General features: G+C 37.8%; 1 protein-coding gene across 1 annotated transcript in view; it reads left to right on the forward strand.

Moving 5' to 3' along the window:
- Window positions 1-3053, forward strand: part of LOC126456151 (adenylosuccinate lyase-like) — a 49347-nt gene extending 46294 nt beyond the window's left edge. The window contains exon 9 of the mRNA XM_050091904.1: window positions 2787-3053. Coding sequence (XP_049947861.1) covers window positions 2787-2873 — 87 coding nt within the window. The 3' untranslated portion in view covers window positions 2874-3053. The remainder of the gene's footprint in view (window positions 1-2786) is intronic.
- The last annotated feature ends 21196 nt before the right edge of the window (window positions 3054-24249 follow it).

Below are 24249 nucleotides of genomic sequence, written 5' to 3' on the forward strand. Positions count from 1 at the left end.
TTCAGTGATCAATGTGCTTACTTTTTCACAAAGAAAACGCTTACCCTCATAGTTTAGATGCAGTCCGTGTTTAGTATGCATGCCCTTACCTAGGTTGCTTACATCTAGAATTAAACATTTTTCGTAGCTTGGACACAATAATTTAATCCTGGCATTTGTTTTTATAATCTCTTTGTTTACACAAGAGTTGTACATTAAGTCGTGTCAGTGCGGGATGGTAGCAACAATTTGTTTCATTCCAGAAATTTAGACAAACCTCCCAATACACGAATCAGCTTCATTACAAGCCACATCATTTGAACCTGCTATACATGCAACATAGTCATTGTCATGTGACATTTTGCCATCTAAAGATGTGTTTATTACAATGTTATTTGTTTTTGCACCTGGCTTCACCACACTACTTACTTGGATATTTTGATTAACACTTTGTAGAATCTCAGCCAGCTTTCTTCCATGGCTGTCAGCAAGCAAGATACTATACACCTTCCCATCTAGTCTCTTTCTGAATGTGTGAGCAATTTTAAAATTGTGCAGGCTTCTGAATCAGCAGTATTGGAACCCAGTGAGGTAACTGTATGAAACAGCTCAAGCTGTTTCAAATTATTGAATGAAAGAACATGTGATCTGAATTTTTTGTGTACTTTGAAATCAAATTTACATATTGATTGTGCTTATTTGATATTCAGCCTGATCTAATTTGTGGGAGTAAATTGCAGTGAACTGTCATGGCCACTCTCATTCACAATAAATTTTGTTTTGACAAGTTGTGAAGCTCCAGGCTCCAGTTTCCCCACTCATTGTGATAACTACTGTATAATGGATTGTCTAGTCAATCCAAGGACACTCCTTTCTTCCATACACTCCTGTATATGGACTCTAAGAATCTCATACACCTTTTACATCCAGTGGGCTCTCAAATGAAAGAGACGTGTTTGTAAGAGGTTTGATCAAAAGTAAATTTTTTCCCCCCCTCCGAAGAATCTTTATTTGTTCAATATCAACTTTGTCCCCTTCAATGTAATCCCTGTCATATATAGTAAATATGTGCGCCAGCACTGTTTCCAATCTTGTAAGCACTTATGGAGCTCACTTTTCATTATGATGTTCAGCTCTTTCAGCGATTCTGTTCTTATCTCATCAGTGGTGGCAAAATGACAACCTTTCATGGTTATTTTCAGCCTCAGGAATAGAAGGAAGTCACAGGAGGCCATGTCCAGGCAATATGGTGGCTGAGGGCACGTAACAGTTTTATTTTTTGCCAAAAAAATCAAGAGCAAACATTGAGGTATGAGCAGGAGCATTATCGTGGTGCAGTTTTCACGAGTGGTTTTGCAACAATTCTGGTTATTTTCTTCAGATTGTTTCACATGAATAGTGCATAACTTTCAGATAGTATTACTTGTTGACTGTATGACCAGATGGCAAGAACTCAAGATGCACTATCCCATTGTAATTGAAGTAAACAGTGAGAAGAATGTTTACATTTGGTGAACCTGTTGAATTTTTTTTGGTTTGGCTCTTCATGCAGTTTCCATTGGGAGAATTAGGCTTGATTTTGACATCGTACTTAATACCCATATTTGATCACCTGTTGTAAACTTATTTAGAAGTTCTGGATTGTTGTTGACTTCATTCAGCAACTCCTGAGTGATGTTTGCGAGGCTTTGTTTTTGGTCAAAATTTGACAATTTCAGAACAAACTTTGCTGCTACATGTTTCATTCCCAAACCATCCAGAAAAATTGCTTGGTGTGAGCCAAAGGATATGCTGACATCATTGGCAATATCTCAGACGGTGATTAGGTGACTTTCCAGAACCATTTTCTTTACTTCTTGCACGTTGTTGTCAGTATGTTTATTCCACTTCTAAATTTCTGTCTTCCTCATAGTAGAGTCACCAAAAGTCACAGTCAACATTTTAAATGTACTACTACACTTTATTACATTTTTCAAGCAAACTTTGATGCAAATTCTTTGATCCATCTTTTTTGAAAGTAAAAATCCGCTGAGCACTCAAAATCACTTGTAAGCTTTTTGACTGTAAACAATAAACAACATATTCAGAACAGCCGAAAATGGAAACATATGTCAGGAACATGTGTACCAACAAGATAAAAGAAATTGAAAAGAAGTATAAAACCCATAAATTTAAAAAAAATCGTGTTACTTTTTTATCACACCTCATGTGATACATCCAAATAATTGCTAGTTCCTTGTTGTGTGCAGAAGCAGTTTTTGCAACAAAACATATAATGTTTGTGGAGTAAATAATGTTATCCTTGCTGATGTACTACAATGCCTCAGTGCCTGGAGACAGTGGCCGTGTGCGTGAGTGTGTGTGTGTGTGTGTGTGTGTGTGTGTGTGTGTGTTTTTTGTGTGTATGTGTTTTGTAGTTGGAAGAAGGACTTTGTCCAAAAGCTTAAATATTTTAGCAGTCTTTCTCCTTGTGCCTGCCTCTGACGCAACACATCGTCTATGTGGTGGGTAGCAGTGTATCCTTTATCTGTTGGTGTTATTCCATCCTGGACTTTCAGTTGTTTGATACTGATCAGAAATGCTCTGCTAGAGATATTGCACAATGCTACAGCTCACAGCTTTAACAACATATGTTTCAATTTGAACATTTACATAGTAGATGTAGTCATGTGTCATGTTTGTCTTGCCATGTCAAATCATTTATTGAAAAACACTCTTACTACTTGTGCTGTTGTTATCCATATTTTAAATGCTATTTATAATATATACACCTTTTTCTTTTGTCAATACTGTCTTGTTTGTTTCAGGTTACTGAGTTTCTTGAGGAGGAAGTTCAACCAGTTCTTGAAAAATATAAAGGGAAACTAGGAAAAGCAGCAGTCCTGGAAATATAGTGAATCATGAACTGCAGATTTCTTAAAAAAGAAGAAGACTTACAAAAGTTTGCTGATATCATTTTTATTTTGAAGATACTGTAGTAATACAATTTGTAAACAAATAAAAGCATTATTGTTCACCTACAGATGTATTGAGTCTTCGACAAGTAATGCCATAATAAAGTGCTTTACTTCAAATTCATGTAAGTCAATTGAATTTGGAAGTCAAAAGCAAATTAATTTTTAACAAAAACTGCTCTGTTAAAAGTCTTGTTGAAGATCCAGTTGCAATATTTGTTTCGTGCTTCCAGCAGCACATCATATTCCAATGCTGCTGCTGGAGTATCCTGTCCCAGGAAAGGAAAGTCCACTTACGAAAGTAGCTATGCGATAATTAACTTTACTGCTGCCACCTATGTTTGATAAATATGGTACAACTGTCCACAAAAATGATTGATCACCACCAGACTGTGGCCAAGGACATGCTTAACCACACAGTTACAGAGTGTGATATCAGCAGAGTATGTTCAACATCAACAGCTGCTTATAATATGTGTCAGCTGTATGCACATGTTTGCCAAATCCTGAATTGCACAGACTGGATCTGCTTTGCCAATAAAGCTTTTGATCCCATGTTCCTCATGGTTTCAATCTAAAATAGTTCCTGTGCTCCACCTACTTCTGCCTGCTTCCCAGTTTCCTTTCTATTCTTCTTTTCCCTCCCTGTTTTTCTGTCTTCTCCTCCTACTCCCTCCCTTGTCCATCAGCTCCATATTTTTCCCTGTTCCATACTCTATATTTGTAGTCTTAGTGTAGACATATGTCCTTTTTACATCCTTCTAATATGTTTCTTCTACTCACTTCCATGTTGATGTGTCTCAAAACAGTTCCCATGGTTTCCCTAAATTATTTCCAATGAATATAATATTAATTCCTTAAAAATACCAAAGTTATTTCTTTCCCTTATCCTTGGAGATTTGATGTAGTGCTCCATCTGTAAGAATATCAATTGTTAATTTGATTTTATACCTAACTTATTTTTTTTAATTTAAAAGCATGTACCTATACCCATCCCCAACTGTGTCCCAAGAGCAACATGTCATGCTCCTTCCTTTATCATTTCCATGCCTGTCTTGTCTGCTTTACCTCAGGTAATACTCACAAAAACAGTCAATTATTGACAAAATTATTTCACTGGATAGATAAAAAAATCTACTCACCAAGTGACGTCAGAACACACACATAACAGATGGTTACAACTGGCAAGCTTTCAGAACCAGTACTTCCTTCTTCAGGCAGAAGGGTTGAAGGGGAAGGAAGAAGGGTGAAGGAAAAGGACTGGAGAGGTCTAGGAAAAGGAGTAGATTTTGGGAATGTAATCCATAACTGCGGATCAGGGGAGACTTACCATATGGGTGAGAGGGAAAGAAAGCAGGGTGTATATGACCCGGGACAACCGGGAGATCTGGGAAAACCGTGGATTTTTTCATCTGGGAGAAAACTGGGAAAAACCTGGGAATTTTGCATTGTTTTATTTTCCTGTTAAATTTTTGTAATTTTGACTGGTAAGAACCAATACTCTAACTAAAGATATTACTGTAACCCACTACTGCAGAATAATACTTAAACAATAAAACATAAACGAGAGAAACAATTGAAAATAACTTAAATTGCAAAGGAAACTTGCTGTATACAACAATGACACACACTGCTCATGCAAGTATCTGCAAACAGCAAAATGTGTCAAAGGCTTTAGGAAGACTATGTAATGCTTCATAACAACAAATTGCGTCTGATGAGTGTGAAATCACAACCGTTTACATTAGATTCGTTTCAGCAGTTACGAGTGGGCTCATGTGCATGCCCAGTTGAGTCACATTTGAGTACCGTATTTACTCGAATCTAAGCCGCACTCGAATCTAAGCCGCACCTGAAAAATGAGACTCGAAATAAAGGAAAAAAAAATTCCCGAATCTAAGCCGCACCTGAAATTTGAGACTCGAAATTCAAGGGGAGAGAGAAGTTTTAGGCCGCACCTCCAAATCGAATCAAAGTTGGTCCATTGTAATATGAGACACAATTTAGGTCTAATGAATGACGATACAGCTACAGTAGTTTGGTTCGAGTCGTAAGTTTAGCAGTTAAGCTTTACCAGGTAGCCATTGCTATGTGTCAGGCGCTCCATCCGTATTTATACGGGTACCCTTCCTTTTTCACGTGCTTCGTCTGGTTTGAATCTATTGCTAATTTTGCTTCGATCTGATAAGTGCCGTTTTCTTTGTTATAGGTGTTTACGTCACTCTAAGCTGAAAATGCATTACTGAACTGTGTCATGCATTGTTTGTCGCATTCTGATAGTGCGTGTTTACGGACTGTCGCTGCTCGTGGCATGGCTTGCTTTTGTGCGCGCTACTGCCGCTAACAATAAAAAAAAAGAGAGAGGAATCGTCTCATTAGCAAAACAATGGCAAGAGACTGCTATTTGTTGTTACTTACACTGCTGCTTTCTTTGATAATGATCAACAAGAACCAAATAATAGACTGCGTATGATAGAACATGTTCTGAACGAGAGTTAGGCGAAAATTTTTCTCCATTTGAAACTCTTTGCGGCCGCTTCTTTAGTACATCGAATTCTGCACAGAAATTAGAATTAGATTTGAAAATCAAGTCATTTGCCGTGCTTCATTTCTGACTGTATCACTTAATACGAATATAAACATGACACGATACATATATTCTTCCGCGTTTGCTGTTGTCTCACTCTAGTTTCGTAGTTTATTAGGCAGGCAGGATTTAAATGAGATAGCAGCAAACACGAAAGAAAACATGGCAAAATGTTTATATTCGTATTATTCTTATGGTGAAGAGAATACTGCATGTGATTCACAATTCATAAAAGTTCCTATTAGCAACCATCTCTTGTCACAGGTAGGAAAAATTTCAGAACGTAGAGTTGGCCATATTGACAAACATCCCGAACAGTCTTGCCAGTCGGATTTTCTTAGTACATTGAAATTGTGCTACATTCGAAGATGAACAATACGGAGTTTGTATTTACTTCGTTGGATAATGTATGAAAATGCAGTGGTCGAAACTCGGGGCGGAGAAAAAAAAGCTCGTCTTCCACCTTTTTTTTTAATTTATTTACTGACGCAGAGGTTTTGGCGCCAGTATTTATCTTTGTGCCTACAAACCATGCCTGTGTAGCGCCACATATATTCGACGGCAGAAGTTCGTTGTGGCGGCACCTACCAACATTTTTCAGAATTCCCGCACGCTTTGCACTCGATTCTAAGCCGCAAGCGGTTTTTTGGATTACAAAAACCGGAAAAAAAGTGCGGCTTAGATTCGAGTAAATACGGTAGTAGATTCTCCCGCTTCTGGCTACAGGAATGTGGCTGTTGGCTGTGCAAGCAGTCGCAGGAAGCAGCTAGATGCTACCAGGAAAGGGGGCACCAAATTCATGTTCTTGAGGAAAAAAAAAAAAAAAAAACTTGTTTCTTAAAGCGCCTAGCATCCAGTGCACATTGGTCTATCGATTATTCATATGATTTTGAAAAGCATTCCTGTTGGTTTTTGAACATTTTTGATCACCTTTTAAGTTGATTTCTGAATGAATCATAAGTTGATTTTTGAATGTGCTCTCTCTGTCAGGAGAATCCTCGTTGCATCTCGAAATAAACTTTCCACAGACAAAAGGGGATGGGGCTATACGAGCTGAGTGGAGTAAAGCCGAACGGATGAATGCCAATCGCTGTCTGATTATGTGGTTGATTGGGTTTGCAAATGATCGGCATTGTTATAATTACTAGTAAAATACACAGAGTCAGACTACCATAATGGAAATAAACAACTAACAGGAATAACAGGTGAGAAAGATTACGTATTATCTTTCCGGTGTATTCAAGAAAATGGCATTTTGACAGTAAATTTTAGGCCAGATCACTATTCTAGTAAGGACCAGTTGTACAGTCCTCAGCTAGCAGCTGCTTAAGTTCTATTCTGGAATTAATGCGGAAAATGTGTTGTACGAACATGTAATGTTAGAACGAGACAGGAGAAGAAATGGAGACATCACACAAATTATGGAAGAGTAAGACGAATCCAAATTTATATAAAAATTTCATAATGCTACTTTTCGATCTCGTGCTTGAGAAACTCGTGCATAAGAATGAAATGTGAAACTATTTTCTAACATAAAGCTTTTTGCTTGTAGTAGGCCTTATAGGCATTTGATATTGGTACTTCATGAATTATATTCTGTCGCGTTATAAAAATGACCATTTGTGCCAAAACAGTCTTGTTCATTTCATCTACATCTACATTTATACTCCGCAAGCCACCCAACGCTGTGTGGCGGAGGGCACTTTATGTGCCGCTGTCATTACCTCCCTTTCCTGTTCCACTCGCGTATGGATCGGGAAGAACGACTTCCAGTGTGTGTTACAAAACTGCTGCAATATTAGAAAGGCCTATTTTGTTTTATCTAGCAGACAGTGACGAAATGGACATAATCAGATCGGGAAACCACACCAGCCTTGGGTATTATTTGTATTAACAGCTTTTTCAGTGTTAGATAATGACATTTCGATTTTTCATGTAGCAAAACGTTTGACGAACTTTGATGAGGTAATAGATTCTTTTACAGAAAGGAAAGCATGCCATGTAAAGCTGTAGCAAGATTAGAGAGGAAAAAAAATGCTAGGAGCTAAGGATTATAGAAATGTTTATTTTCTTGCTTGTTTCTTGTCTTTATATGTTTTATGTATCCTATATTTAATTTTATGTCACAGAAAACAGCAAGTTATTAGCTAATAGGCAATATAGAGTGCAAACTTTCTGAAGAGTTCTTGTTCTCCCGATTACAAATAATCCCATCCGCTAATAATTGCGAGATATTTTTTAAGATGGGCAGGCTGTCAAACCAGCTGACTAGGAGCAGGAGAGGCACCTCAGGACATTTCAATTTCCACTGTCCTGAATATAGTTTGATTGCATCCATTACAAAATATACATATTTCAATTCCACAGAGCGAAATACAGTGATGTGAGATAGAAGAATGCTGTATGAAGATGTGTAGCTCTGCCCTTTGGCACACTTAAGACCAAATAACAAGTCTTACATTTCCTCAAACACATATGTTTTATGTTTCAGACTTTTCAGAAAGATGTGTGCTACAAGATGAACATATTTTTGAAAATTTGATTGTTTTTTCATATTGACCCAGTTAGCAAATATCGTAGATCCAGGGCTGATGCGCAGAGCGGTCTGAGTTATAGTGGGTAGTCTCCATGTGACACATGTTTACATTTAGTGATTTTGCTGCTTCCTCTTCATTTACTCTCACGTCAAATGAAAACAAAATGTATATCTGTGGCCGGGAGCTATCGAGTGAATTAAAATACATTCACATAATTACGGAGGGCTAAAATATGTTATTAGTTTCAGATTTTATTTTTATTTCCACCTTTCTGACAGTCAAGCATTAATCACCTTGCAGAACAATGAAGTTATTTTTGTCTGTTTGCTAAAGAAATTTGACTTTTATTAACCTTTTCCGCAGAGGCAGTCAATGTATCTGAAACAAAATGGTTAGTTCCACAGTACTGGCTAATTTCAACTGTTTGCTGCATTTCAGGTGCATATTTTCATCTTCTAGCACATATGGCATTATGCCATAATAAAGAACCAAACATGATATAATACAGTACTGGTGCTCCAGGAAAATTTACATCCCAAAAACCACACCGAAAAGCTTAATATCAGGTTGAGATCTACTTCATTGGGGATGTGCACTTTAAGTATGCACTTTAAATGTGCGCATTTTAGTATGGTTCACGAAATTCTGATGCTCTTGGAATATCATCTGATATTATGACATAATGTATGATTTTTCAATGTTTTACATGTATGTACATACAGGCTTCCTACGTCGTGGTAGCTGCGCAAGCGCAGTGTTGCCTATTATCTGCACTCTCTGTCAACTGCTAAAACGAACCTGTTTCTATCAAGTCGCAGGAAAATATTGTGAATGGTAGTTTGAAAAGCGTTACTTTCAAAGTAGATATCCTTTTACCTAAGTTGAACTATATGTGAGAATCTACCATGAATTTCTTAAATCGCAGAGCGTTTGACTCTCATTTAAAAATCAACTCTTTGATGACGAGCCATTTAGAAGAGTTTTGAACCCTGAAGATGTAACACGTGTAGAAAAGATCAAAATTGTATGCGAAAGCTTAGCTTCTCTTGCAGCTTATTAATCTTAGAGTCCAAAATTATATGTGAAAACCTTGCTTTTCTTGTAGCAACACTATATATACTAATTCAAACTATTAACTTTCCCTGTTTGTGTGTTTGTGCTACTTACTGGTAACAGTGATGTTGCTTTTGGCTGACTACATCACGTATCCTATGCTCTGAATATCCGCTATCATCAGCTGGCAAGATCACATCACATGAGCTATGACTGGCTTACAAAAGCACATCGCAATCTCGATTTCAATATTTCGCAAAGTAACATGCGATGTTTGGTGGAATTCCAATGTATACTTTCGTAATACGAAAATACGCAGTGTACATGTTGCTGCACATTAAAGATATTTCCAAAACATGTCTTTTTCTCTGAGTTTCGTTTTCTAAAGTTCCGGAAAATTCTATGCCTGTGTATAAAACCATAATTATTCAAAGGATTGGTAAGTTTTGCAGTTTTGAGGGAAAATACACTGTCACTTGACATGGAAAAAGTGTGTTTTCACCTGGGAGAAAGTGTATTCTTAACTGGGAAATACGATAATTTTTTTTTTCCTTGTCCACGTATACACCCTGGAAAGGAAAGGTCTTTCTTTCTCATCCCATATGGTAAGTCTCCCCTGACCCGTGTTTCTGGGTGGCTTTCCCAAAATCTACCCCTCTTCCTAGATTTCTCCAGTCCTTTTCCTTCACCCCTCTTCCTTCCCCTTCAACACTTCTGCCTGAAGAAGGACCCACTGGTTCTGAAAGCTTGGCAATTACAACCGTCTTTTACATGTGTGTTCGGCCACTGCTTGGTGAGTAGATTTTTTATCTATTCAATCAGGTAATACTCAGATAGTTTGTTGTGCCCTGGAATGATACTCCAGGTGGCTATTAAAAATTTGTTCCCTGGCAACACCAGAGGCAGAGCAGTATTGGTCAATGGCCATGCAGAATGGCAACTAAAGAGAAATGCTGATGGAATAGTAGCAAACGCAGAAGTTGCAAAAGCCTGGACAGGCTGAGTGCTCAAGCAAGCACCATAGCAAAATGATATCTTGGTGAAAGAGGGATGTCATCCTAACAGTGACTGTGCAAAATGTCACAAAAAAACTCAGAGCAGATGCAAGAGTAACTATTCAGTTATGGAGACAGTGGAAAAAAAATTGTATGAAAAGCATAGTTGTGACATCCTGAAGTGACCTAGAATGCTGATGAGCTCAGGAAACTAGGGTAAATTCGGTCATCCCCACAGAAGGGTAATGTCACCAGTTTAGTCTGACAATCACATATATCCTAATTTCCACAGCTTAGATCTCAGGTGTAGCTCAGTGTTGCAGCTAACTAGTACCAAGGTGGTCTACTGAGATGACTATAATCTGAGATGAAACCGCCAACTAGATCTGATGGACAATGCTGCTGAGAGCTGCTGCTGCCTCATCTTTGTCTGTTGATAGGGAGACCATGATGCATTCTGACACCAGGTCTCTGCAGACCACACTGATGTTCCTGGGTTGACTTACTAATCACCATTGTTCTGGGATCACAGTCATTTAAGCCCCAATTTGCAGCCACGTGCAGAGTCCAGAGTTTTGAGCCAGTGTCTCCCAGAGAGGCTGTGACATAATTCTCCACAACTATGGCCACCTATGGCAGAGCAGTTGGTTTTCGTTTCAGGGCACAGTCTACAACGCCAACAAGTGTCCCCTGTATTCCACTGGCCATTCTGCCAGCTGCTGAGGCAGCACAGACATAATGTCCATGCTATCCATGGCTGTAGCACGAGGCACCAAGTATGCACCTTCTTCACTGTGGCAGTTGACACTTTGAGATGTGCTGGTGTTGGTGCATACTGGGATGGTTAGTGCCCTTCTACTTGCTGCACTACAGACAGCCAAAAAGAAAGAGAACTCCGTACCTTTGATAAATAAATGTGTATTCTCATAACAATGGGTCATTAGTGCTTTTGGGCATTTGATAGATCCTCATGATCGCATTCTGCATGATGCTGTCCTGATGATTGTAGTGGCCATGGTCCTGGCCCTCTATACATTTCATATTAACTGCTCAAGCATTACTTTTGCACCCTACCTAATATCCCTTGCAAAGTCCCTTGTATCATGTACAGGGTGTTTCAAAAATGACCGGTATATTTGAAACGGCAATAAAAACTAAACGAGCAGCGATAGAAATACACCGTTTGTTGCAATATGCTTGGGACAACAGTACATTTTCAGGCGGACAAACTTTCAAAATTACAGTAGTTACAATTTTCAACAACAGATGGCGCTGCAAGTGATGTGAAAGATATAGAAGACAACGCAGTCTGTGGGTGCGCCATTCTGTACGTCGTCTTTCTGCTGTAAGCGTGTGCTGTTCACAATGTGCAAGTGTACTGCAGACAACATGGTTTATTCCTTAGAACAGAGGATTTTTCTGGTGTTGGAATTCCACCGCCTAGAACACAGTGTTGTTGCAACAAGATGAAGTTTTCAAAGGAGGTTTAATGTAACCAAAGGACGGAAAACCGATACAATAAAGGATCTGTTTGAAAAATTTCAACGGACTGGGAACATGACGGATGAACGTGCTGGAAAGGTAGGGCGACCGCGTACGGCAACCACAGAGGGCAACGCGCAGCTAGTGGAGCAGGTGATCCAACAGCGGCTTCGGGTTTCCGTTCACCGTGTTGCAGCTGCGGTCCAAATGACGCCAACGTCCACGTATCGTCTCATGCGCCAGAGTTTACACCTCTATCCATACAAAATTCAAATGCGGCAACCCCTCAGCGCCGCTACCATTGCTGCACGAGAGACATTTGCTAACGATATAGTGCACAGGATTGATGACGGCGATATGCATGTGGGCAGCATTTGGTTTACTGACGAAGCTTATTTTTACCTGGACAGCTTCGTCAATAAACAGAACTGGCGCATATGGGGAACCGAAAAGCCCCATGTTGCAGTCCCATCGTCCCTGCATCCTCAAAAAGTACTGGTCTGGGCCACCATTTCTTCCAAAGGAATCATTGGCCCATTTTTCAGATCCGAAACGATTACTGCATCACGCTATCTGGACATTCTTCGTGAATTTGTGGCGGTACAAACTGCCTTAGATGACACTGCGAACACCTCATGGTTTATGCAAGATGGTGCCCGGCCACATCGCACGGCTGACGTCTTTAATTTCCTGAATGAATATTTCGATGATCGTGTGATTGCTTTGGGCTATCCGAAACATACAGGAGGCGGCGTGGATTGGTCTCCCTATTCGCCAGACATGAACCCCTGTGACTTCTTTCTGTGGGGACACTTGAAAGACCAGGTGTACCGCCAGAATCCAGAAACAATTGAACAGCTGAAGCAGTACATCTCATCTGCATGTGAAGCCATTCCGCCAGACACGTTGTCAAAGGTTTCGGGTAATTTCATTCAGAGACTACGCCATATTATTGCTACGCATGGTGGATATGTGGAAAATATCGTACTATAGAGTTTCCCAGACTGCAGCACCATCTGTTGTTGAAAATTGTAACTACTGTAATTTCAAAAGTTTGTCCGCCTGAAAATGTACTGTTGTCCCAAGCATATTGCAACAAACGGTGTATTTCTATCGCTGCTCGTTTAGTTTTTATTGCCGTTTCAAATATACCGGTCATTTTTGAAACACCCTGTACATCTTACATTGCTACGACCTTTTGCAGATGCTACATCTAATAAATTGGTGAAGCAAACATTAAGGAAAAAAATGTGAATAGGAAACAAAGTATAGAATGTAATGGACAATCTGTTTTAGCTTCAGACATTTTTAAGTACTATAAAAAAATTAGAAATCACTGTTCTTCTGCATATGATGGAGCTCACTGCGGGATGTCTTACTCTCATACAGTACAAAAAACACTTGCCCTTGAACCTCTCTTCTGCTTTTTGTTGCTGTTTTAACTTCTTCATCATCACCTGGGAACAGTTTTCCAGACCATTATTTTTTCAGTAATGATATTTTTCCACCTACCTTGAGTAAGAAGTTTTCTGCGTGGAAATTTGTTCTTATGTTTTTAACTTCTGCTATTTATTCATCAAAAAACAATGCTGCATAAGTTGTCATCCTGCCTTTGTGGTAAAATGTTTAAATCTAAAAATTAGTTAGTCATGATATAACTTGTTTTGGAGGAGACATATTATTCCTGTTTTGCAAAGTTTTGTCACCACACAGTTAAAAATATATATCACACTATGATTTAGTGATTGTCCCACAGACTTTATAGTTGATCCCCACTCCTTGAAATGCAATTGCAACTCAACGTCATTGAAGCTTGGGAGAAATGTATGATCCTACAAGAAATTTTGCTCATTTCACACTATTACAATTACTTAATCAAAGTTGTTAGTCTACCAGACAAAGTATTAGTCAACACCTTGAAAGAATGCACTTATGGCTTTCGAATTCCATAGATGGTAGAGAACTAGTACCAGCTAGTCATGTGACCCACATCAGCTGATGTTAGTCACGATAGTTAAGTGTTGTGTATGGCCAATCATTTGTGTGGAATGATTGCAGTAAGATGAACTGATGTGGAAACATGGCAGAATGACAGGAGGAGTTATCTTGATTGTTCTGACCATGATCACACTGTAAGTCAGGCCAGCCATGACGTGGCAAACTTAATGAGGTTCCAGGTGTGTGGGCCAAAACTCGGCCTTTCTGGGTCTGCTTGTTTCTTGCCAGAAGTACTTGGTATAGTACAGCATGTCATTTACTATAACTGTGTGGCACTTTTCAGTTGGCAGAACTCTCTTCATTTCAGCAGGATTGTGGTGCCAGCACTGTGTACCTTTGCTATTTGTTTGTGGTATGAAGGACATTCACAGGTCCTGAACTTCAAGAAAATAAATGCTTATTATTTTATTTGACTACCAGATTTGGCACTATCTTCATGCACCTTTTTATAAATCAACGAACTCCAGCCTACAATAGACAACAAATCTGACATGCAACAGCAGTTATCATTATTTAAAATAAATTAACCATGCATATACACTAGTAAAAATATAAGAAGAGAGATCAAAGATACCAAGATGGTGAACTAAAATGTATGACATACAAAAACTGGTCACGGGACTGTTGTGTACCTATCAGCTGTATTAATAAAAACCACATACAGTACAATGTTAACATAATATTGTGAAATAAATTAAAAGTTATCGTATTGTATCAGAAATGCTTTCATTAAAAGCATATGCTGAGTCACATCAGACAAACAGTGGTATCATATACAATGGTCATACTGTAACGAAACATCCTGAAGACAGGATCTAACTCAATACATAAATACTGAAAAATAAGCAACAAAAATAATGAATACATAAACATAATTCAGGAATAAGGCAAAGGTAATCCTAGCAGTGTAAATAGAATGTGACTGAATGCAATTATCATTAAAAAGACTCGAAAACGAGAAGTGAATCCTGCATTTAGGTCAAAGTAAGAAACTAAGATTGAAAAAGTTTTTATTTATTTTTCACTTTATGTGACAACGATTCACATATCCTGTTACACATACTTCATATTGACCAAAAAACCAAATTTTAAAAATGACAAAAGGTATAAAACACAAGAAAATATAAAACCGGAAGTCATCAACAAAGTAACTTTCAAGCTGTATATGCTGGTATAGAAACATGGTAGAAATAAATTCTGAAACTCAGACAAGCCTTACAGTAGCCACCATGGCATTATGTAATATGAGAATTATTGTAATGAAAACCTTTTCAGTCTTAATAAACAGTAATAACATAGAATAAAATAGTTTATGAAGAAAGCTGATATGTTAAAATAATGAGAACAGATTCTCAATAAAATATGAGTGTATGAATAAAGGACCTACAGAGGCTGAAAAATAAAAATAAGACAGGATTTGGACCAATATTCATCAAATCATAGAAATGCCATACATATACTGGAGATAAGACAACAATGAGCACATTGAATACATATGGAAATAGAAAAATGGGTAGTGTTAAAAAGTAGTGAGAATCCTGGGAAGAAAACTAAAACCATAGTGACAATAGGTTCAAAAAGTTACATAAATGTTAATGATGAGAATATACATACAACACAGTGAAAAAAAAGGTTGAAAAACAAGACAAATTTTTAAAATATGAATTGAAGAAGTAACACTGATGGCACACCCGAAACAAGAAATCCATTGAGAAGCTGAACAAAACCTGATGATTGACCTGTCTGTTAGCAATAGAACTTGTTGTCCTCAGGTTGCTACAATATGTAAATAAATAAAAAATAAAAGTAAGGCATGATGCTAAAAAAGCAACTGTCATCAAATTGCAACAATCACCATAACTACAGTACCATAATGGCAAAAATGTCGGTATTGGAATCAAACCGTATTGCAAATGCAAAATTAATGAACTACATTAGGCTAAAGTGGAAACAATGCATCTGCTATAGTGGACAATATGTAGTAAGTATCTTAATTTTGAATAAGCTGGACTGTATTACACAAAAAATGCCAAAATAAAATGTAGAATACAAAAAGTTGTCTTAGGGTCCTGGTGTAATGTAAAATAACATCAGTAACATTATGGTAATATGAAGCAACATTGTGTTGAGACTGTCTCATGTCAATGAAGCCAAAATGTGAACTGATGAGGTCAAATTTGGAAGCTATGTTGAATAAAGGAGGGCAAGTGAAGGAGACCATCAAACAAGGAAAGGCTACAAGAAGGAATGACATATACAATCACATCCACAAATAACACCCTATCATCAACTGCCACATACAAAAAAAAGTGTTCGAAGGTGAGAAATAGCCACCATTGGTTTTCTGTCACCATAACTACGCCCATACTACATGTACTTGTTGTGTGGCAATGTGTGTAAATGCCAAAGCATAGTATATTGATAAACCAGCACCCTCAATTTAAGATAGTAGTTAATGATGAGGGATACAATAGGAGGATCTTTTATTTAAAATGTAGTGGTCTTTGATCATATAGGTGAAAGCATATATCAGGACAGATCAGAAAACTGTAAGAGGTTATCAAATATATAAACAAATAAAGTAACTCACCAATGGCATGCAACCAGCATCACTAGATCTGCTGAGGAGCTAAATGAAACTTGAAAAGGAAAAGGAAAGTTGTTACTCACCATATAGTGGAGATGCTGAGTCCCAGACTGGCACAACAAAAAGGTTTTCACACTTTAAGCTTCGTTGTGCCTATCTGCGACTCAGAATCTCCACTATACGGTGAGTAGCAAATTTCCTTCTCAGAATACTGTTCATTCCATCCTGGATTTTCCATTGTTTGATTTGAAGAAAGACCTGTCAGTTAAAGGCAGGGGAAATTACTGTCCTCTGACTGCTATGCTATATAAATAAATAAAAGTAAGGCATTATGTTGAAAACAAAACAAATAATTGTACACCAATGTGATATGTAATGTCACAACTGCAGTACAAAGACATACGTAGACAAGATGGAACTTCAGAAATTTCACAGGTTCAGTGCCTATTTACACAAATAGAGGCAATCTAGTGATCTATTGTCAGACAGCTTTAAAAATGTATGGGAATGACAGAAGAGAGGGATGAGAATTCTCAATATATATATTATGCAGACATGTAAGTGATATGTACTGCAAATTTGTTATGAAACAGTGTTACAATACTGTGCAGAGAGAATTTAAAGATTTAGCTCACATTGATTGAGCAAAAAATACAATGATGGACAGACAGGATTATTGTTCTGTGCATCAAGAAGCACTTTGTGTCAGATTTGCAGCATGCAGCACATGAAGAAATTGGTGGTCAGAAAAGTAAAATTTCTGGAGTCACTTGCATTAATAAACTGTCAGTTGCAGCAGTTTTTGATGGAATCAAATGAAGAGTATGGGGACTTGATATATTACTGTAAGGTCAAATTTGGAATGATTTTTCAGTTTAAAACACATTATTGTTGAATTTATGAAGGAAGAAGGAGTGCAAGAACGAAAATTAGAACATGTGAAATGGATTGCAGACCTTGGGATTTGACTGTGCACTGCCCACTGTAAGACACAGCAAGATAATAGACAACTTCTTTCTGATGAGATGGGGATCTATTTAAAAAGAAAATTGTGCTATAGAAGGGATGCATTCTGAGAAACACAGTCCAGTTTTCTAAGCTCACTGCCATTAAAGAGAATGTGAGGTATGAAGAATTCATTGCAACCATGAAAGAATTACAGGAATAGTTTCTTTCCTAAATGTGCCGAGGACACTGTCAGTCTAGCATCAGTTTCCAAGCTGTTTTTGAGATGTGTTGCCATTTCAGTTGAAAGCACCCCTGTGTGTGTGTGTGTGTGTGTGTGTGTGTGTGTGTGTGTGTGTGTGTGTAACTAACTGATCTGCAAGATAATTCCTGTTTGAGTGACAAATCCTTTTGTGTTAAAACTGTCCATGATGTCTATGTTGCTTTCCTCACGTATAGTTTCCACATCTCCATAATGAGCTTGCAAAAGTGCTACAATATTTTTTTTTTTTTGACTATGAAACTAAATGTGTGACACAAACACTTGGCAATCTGAGTGTGAGAAATCTGTGATATTGTCTGCATTTTCTGTATGTGAATAATATGTACCAGATAAAAATTATAATTTTTTCTGCACCTCGAAGATAATTAAATAATACTGAAATTTTGTTTTGTTTGTGATTGATGTTGTTGCTAAATGTGAAACATGAAACCAACTTGTATGCAGTGCGACTACACTGCCATTTGACTGCAGCTTGTTCGCAATTCCCCCCTCTCCTCCCTCCTCGCACTCAGACTGTGTGCCATGGTGGTGGGTAGATGTTCATTGAGGTGGAGCACTATATCACTTGGGCCAGGGCACATATTGTGAGCCAAATTCCTGTCTGCGCCTGCTTTAAATGAAGCTGCCTGATTTATTGGTGTATCAGTGCGACATGTTCAATGTGTGTGCAAGGACTAGTGTACCACCCACAGCCATGTAAAACATGTCACAGTACACACCTTACGCCACAGAGGAATATCATGCATACAAATGCACTCATGAGCTGAGGGGGCATGGCAACTTATGTGTGCTGGGCAGAGCCAGCTGTCAGACTTCAGAGGCGAGGCAGTAGCTCACTGCTTGGGCTGCAGATGATAGGTACTTGTCACACGCCTGCCTGAAGCATTCTGCTGAAAGATGTGTTTACTGATGTAGGAGACCACAAATTTGACTGAAAACATGCTAGTTGGTGCATGGTCCTTTGTGTCCACTGTTAGACCATGTGGCCACCTAATGGAAAACTGAAGTCACAGTGGGAACTTACGCTGTACTGCTACAGAATATAATTCCATAAGACAAGAGGCAGTGAAAATATGTAAAATAATCCACCACTCTCGTCTTTAGATTAACAGAATGAAAGTTGCATTTAAGAACATAACACACTAAACATAGGTTCTTCATTGGTTTATGTATGTGTTGACTACATTTTAATTTGTTGTCCAGCTCCACGCCAAGAAGTTTTATTGTGTCTGTTTGTTCATTGTACGGCCATTAGTGACTACTTCTGGTGCTGACAGGGCATTTGTTCCAAATCCCTGAAGTTTCTCCTTCTTGGTTGGATCCATGGAACACTATGAATGAGTTAATGAATTATTGCTAACCTGAAATTGCACAATATGAGTCTTTATAATGTAACTGGATAGATAAAAAATCTCCTTATCAAGGGACAGCAGAACACCCACATAAAAGAAGATTATAACAACATAGAATGAAAACTGGTTCAAAATATGTAAAGTAAGTTACAGAGCAGACTGTCTGTTCCATAAATTCTTACCACTATCATGACTGTCATTTGCATTTACTAATTTATTTCACATTAACAAGCTAGGATCAAGACACAGATCTGTTAAATGCACTAAATTGGAAAACTATCAACACATATTCACTAAATTAAAGTGTAGGAGAGCAGATACAGAGTTACTTTTACCACATACATCAGAAAATATCTTTGTGTTTCAGGTACATTAATGAAGACCTCAGGTTAGTAATTTTAAAACATCATAAGATGATAAGGCTATATGCACCTGAAAGTGATGGCAACTGTTTGTGGTAAGAAGTGGGGTGGTTTAGAATGGAGACTGAAGATGACGTCGTACCCAAATAAGAAACAAGTTGGAGTGAACTGGGTAGCACTTTTATGAGGTGTGAAGTTATGTTCTAGTCCTGGGGATTAGTTGAGTTGTAGTGCTGGTATCTGTAGATGATGTAATGAGGCCCTGCTATGCACAATGAAATGTATTTTGTTAAACTGTAGTAATGGAAATCTACTTATATATCTACATCATACTCCATAAGCTACCTAAAACTGTGATGGTGGAGGGTACTTTAAATATGACTAATGGAGCCCTACAACCCTGTTCCACCCACAAACAGCGTGTGGGAAGAATAATTGTTGGTAAGCCTCTGTATTGACTCTAATTCCTAGAATTTTCTCTTTGTGGTCATTATGCAACACCTGTGTGGGTAGATCATGACAGTAATATGTTGTTAGATTCTTCCTGGAAAGTGCTCTTTTGGAATTTCAATAGTAAATCTCTGCACGATGCACACGGCCTCTCTTGTAATGTCTGCCAATGGAATTTGTTGTTGAGGATCTCATATTGCTCTCGTGCTGGCCAACAATCTCATGATGAAACATGCCACTCTTCATTGAATCTTCTCTATCTCTACTATCGGTCCTACCTGGTAATGATCCCAGATAGATGAACAATACTCAAGAATCGGCCAACCAATGCCTTATAAGCCACTTCCTTCATGAAAGAGTCTAGCATATGCTTTTCCCACTATTTGTTTTATGTGGTCATTCCACTTGAGGTCACTCTGAATAGTTAATCTTAGATATTTTACAGTAGATACTGTTTTCAATGGTTTATCATCAACAGTGTAGCTGTACAGTAGTGAATTTCTTTTCCTATGCATGTTGATGTGTTACATTTACTTATGTTCAGGGTAAACTACTAGAGCCTGCACCATTCATCAGTTCTCTGGAGGTCAGTCTGCAAGTCGTTACTATTGTATGGTGTTGCTACTTTGTTACAGGCAACTGCATCATCTGTGAACAGTCCTATATACTGTAGACAGTAATGGTCCTATCACTCTTCCTTGGGGTCTCTGATTACTTTTACAGCTGTTGATTTTCTCCTGTTAAGAGTGACGTGTTGAGTTCTGTCTGCAAGGAAGTATTATTTTTAATAGCCACTACACAGGGGACATTGCAAATATATTTTTAATGGATCAAAATCACAATTTGTTCAATTTTGTCAGAAACTGTAAGGTTGCAGGCATGATATGTATAAGTAAAATGTCCCAATCTTTATGGTTTTAACAGTCCAACTTGGTCCAAAACAGACACGTCACGATCTTTGACCTAGACTGGATTAAAACTGGAAGTGTGTTGACGAACACATCTCTACCAGATTTTATGTTAGGGGATCTCCATGTAATGAGCAGAAACTATTGAAATTACAGCTTCTCCCTGTTATTAATTTGGACATCTTAAGTTTGTAATTGCTTTATGACAATTGAATATGTTGAAATGGAGATGAGATAGATTGTATGGTATTTCGTGTTAATGTTACATGCCTCAAGGAAGCAATTATGTTGATTTCCAAATGTATTTTAAAGTAGTTTGTGATTTTAAGTGCAGCAGTTCAAAAACATTTGAAGAACAGACTTGTATCCTATATTTATAGCCCTCCCCATCCCCTTCTCGCTCTCTCTCTCTCTCTCTCTCTGTACTCAAGATATTTGAATGTGAAGGACAAGTATATTAACCTTGTTGGGATCTGGGGAATGAAAATATCTTTCCCTTTGGCACACATTCTTAAAATGGAGGCTTAAATGATTTTATCAACAGCCTTCATCCATTAACAGTGTGGTTTACTTCTAGTATTACTGGAATTCTTATTTTCAAACTGGAGAGATCTAACGTTTTGGTGACTAAGAGTATGTGAAGTGTATGTGCAAACTTCCCACTTCTCGTATATGAGTCGACTTACTTAGTGTACACAGCCGATCTTCTTCTTTTGACTTCAGAATCTCAATTGTTCTTGTTATCTATAACAATGGTCACTGATGTGATTAGTGGAAAATAGAAGTTCCTCTGTTCTTCCATATACTTTCGCTAGAACTTCCATGAATCGCCTGACAAGTACTTGTCGGTGCTGTTTGTCTGCCACATCTACCTTCTGTTCGTGACTGATTTCACTCCTGCACACACAAACATGTGACATCCAGTAGGTAAGATTCTAGCATCCCACTCACACATCTAAAATATCATATGTTCAAGATGGTAGAAGGCTGAGTGGTTCTAGAATTTATGCATAAATTCTCGAAACACTACATATCCCCCCCCCTCCCCCCCCCCCCCCCCCCCTCCCCGAGATCGAACACGCAATGTTTTTTACATAATTATTATGTAAATAACATCACCCTTAATAACATTACATATCACAACCATATACTTTTCTTCTACAAGTTTATATACATATTTTTTTTCTACTACAATTCTTTGTACTCTCTTAAACAGGCTTCTGCTTACAGTCTTTCTACTGTTTTCTTACTCTGCTTTGTTTAGAGATGAGCATTTGTGTGAGGTTTTACTCAACTTTTCTAATATTTAGGGACTATGAGGACTCCCTTTCTCCAACTGTGAACTCAAGGTCTTCGCGACACATGAGTCATCTACTTTCTGTTCTCATCTATTGTACTACCTTTCCTTAATATGTACTATTTTTGCTCTTCTTATTAGTTTGGAGGAACTGCTGGCAAAATGAAAATGTTCTCTAGACACTCGTAAACTTCCATGGAACATATTAATGCTCATTGTGCATAGAATTCAAACTTTCCAGAACAATCCCTAGAAAATTTTGTGACTTTCGTCATGATACTCTCCCTTTCTCCTAGGATCTGTACCTATACCTTGCTTGTGGGTTGACCTTATGAGAGCACTTCCTCTTTCCATTCTGGTAGGTATGCCTCTTTATAAAACATTCCTATTTTTTAGGCCACAGGTCGTCCTATCCCCTCATAGGTATGCCTGTCCTATATACATATCAAATGCCGGGTACGCCCCCCTTATCCTTTCTGAGTGGGCCTCATGGTTCATTACCCCAGTATATGTTGCTATGTATACTATAATTGAGTATTTTCTGGTAAAGCTACAAATCTACTCTACACTTTGCATATATTTCTTAATACTTCATTTAATCCCTAGAGTACTCCTCTACTTCTCAAATTCTATACTCTTAGTAGATACTATGTCTACCTATAATTCAAGTCCTACTATTCTACAATTCATCAGAGTATTTATTAAACTGACATTCCTCAATGATTACCACAATTAATTCCTCTCTGGCTTATGTTCTCTTTCATTACTCATGCCTCCTTATGTATACTCGATGTAAAATTGTCACTGTTTTTATGCATATATACTTATGTATATGTATGATAGTTTATACATATGTATATATTTATCTATGCAGTGTGTGTGTGTGTGTTTTATTTTCTTATGTGTACACATTCTTTCCCCTGCAACACCTGGCAGTTCTCACATCACAACAGATTTCTAGTCTGTAATTTCAGTGTTTGTGTATAAGGGTATTCTTGCGTGTATGCAGTTGTGTGTTCATATGCACATACTTCTTCTGCGATAGAAGTATGTGCATATGGAAAGAGGGAAAAAATGTATAGGTCCGCGAATGAGAAGTAAGAAAGGAAAAAAAAATAGATATGGTTGCTAAGATCTAATAAGAGAAAGAAGATAGCTCCAAAGACAGGAAATCCTTACCACCCCCCTTCCCCAGGATCCCTACCTCTCAACTACTTGAGTGAGATGCCAGAGGAGGTTTGGTGTTAAATTGTCTCCTACAGAATGGACATTCCCTTGGTGAAGAATCAGGCACACTTGTTTGCGAGGGTTGTCTGAAAGGTGTGATGTGTGTTTTGTATTAGCCATGGTTCATTTGCCCTTGTAAACCATGCTCTTATCTACAACACCCACCTCTTTCAAACTTAATACAAACCCTTCCAGTTAAATCATATCTCACAAAAAGGTATAAAATATTCTATACAAAATAGAAAATCTATATACTACCATATATTAGTTGTTCAACTGGTCACACAATATTATTTTTTCTACAGATATAATATTCCATTCAATTCACTTTATCTAAATATCACTTTTTACCTGTGATTCTCTAGGATTGTTTTTTATTTGACTGTCATATCCAGTTTTCTAAGATCTAACAGGATAGTTTAAGATTTTAGGAATAGATGACAGAATAGTTTAAGATTTTAAAGGGATTCGGTGCAGGAAAACTATTTTGGGAGAAACACCGAAAACAACTCGGGATCCGACGGTCGTTACTCTGCCTGTTAACTCAGAATGTTAACAGCCCTGGGGGATATATAACTCTGCCTGGGTCCCATGGATCTGATATTAACTTTTCTTATGCACTGACAGACCAATATTTCTCTTTAAACTTCTTTTGGAAGTCTCCCCAGTGCAAATCAGTCACCACTTCACTAGTTAACATATTAGGTGAAGATACTCTTTTTTTTCTACTTTGTCTTGAATAAGCTTGAATTTTTCCACAGGTCATCTGTATCCTTCTTGGTATTACTAAGTTCAGGAGATAGAACAGGAGATACGTTTCTGGATGTTACTTTCTCGGAAACTTTCTGATCTATAAGTTCTTCCGCCTGTCCCTCCAACCTATTTATATTTACGATATCAGAGTTCGCTAATTTCTGTTTGAAATTCCTTTCCACATTATCCACTCATGTACTTCCACCTGTAATTTGTGACTGAATCACAGGCATTAACTCGCTCCACTTATCTACACTTCCTTTTAAAGTACTCAGTCTCTGATTTACAGCATTAAATTTAACATTACACACATTTTGAAAAGATCCTAATTTTCCATTGATTTCTGATTCTACATTATTGCATCTGTCCTCAATCTCAAATTTTAACTTTTTTGTTAACTCCTGGAAATTATCATTCTGTTTACTAATAAGGTCAGTGAACATTTTATTTACATGAATGTGCAGGGAACTAGTCAATTCATTCTTTAAATCTATCTTAAA

The sequence above is a fragment of the Schistocerca serialis genome, chromosome 2 (assembly GCF_023864345.2).
Source record: "Schistocerca serialis cubense isolate TAMUIC-IGC-003099 chromosome 2, iqSchSeri2.2, whole genome shotgun sequence".
Taxonomy (NCBI): domain Eukaryota; kingdom Metazoa; phylum Arthropoda; class Insecta; order Orthoptera; family Acrididae; genus Schistocerca; species Schistocerca serialis.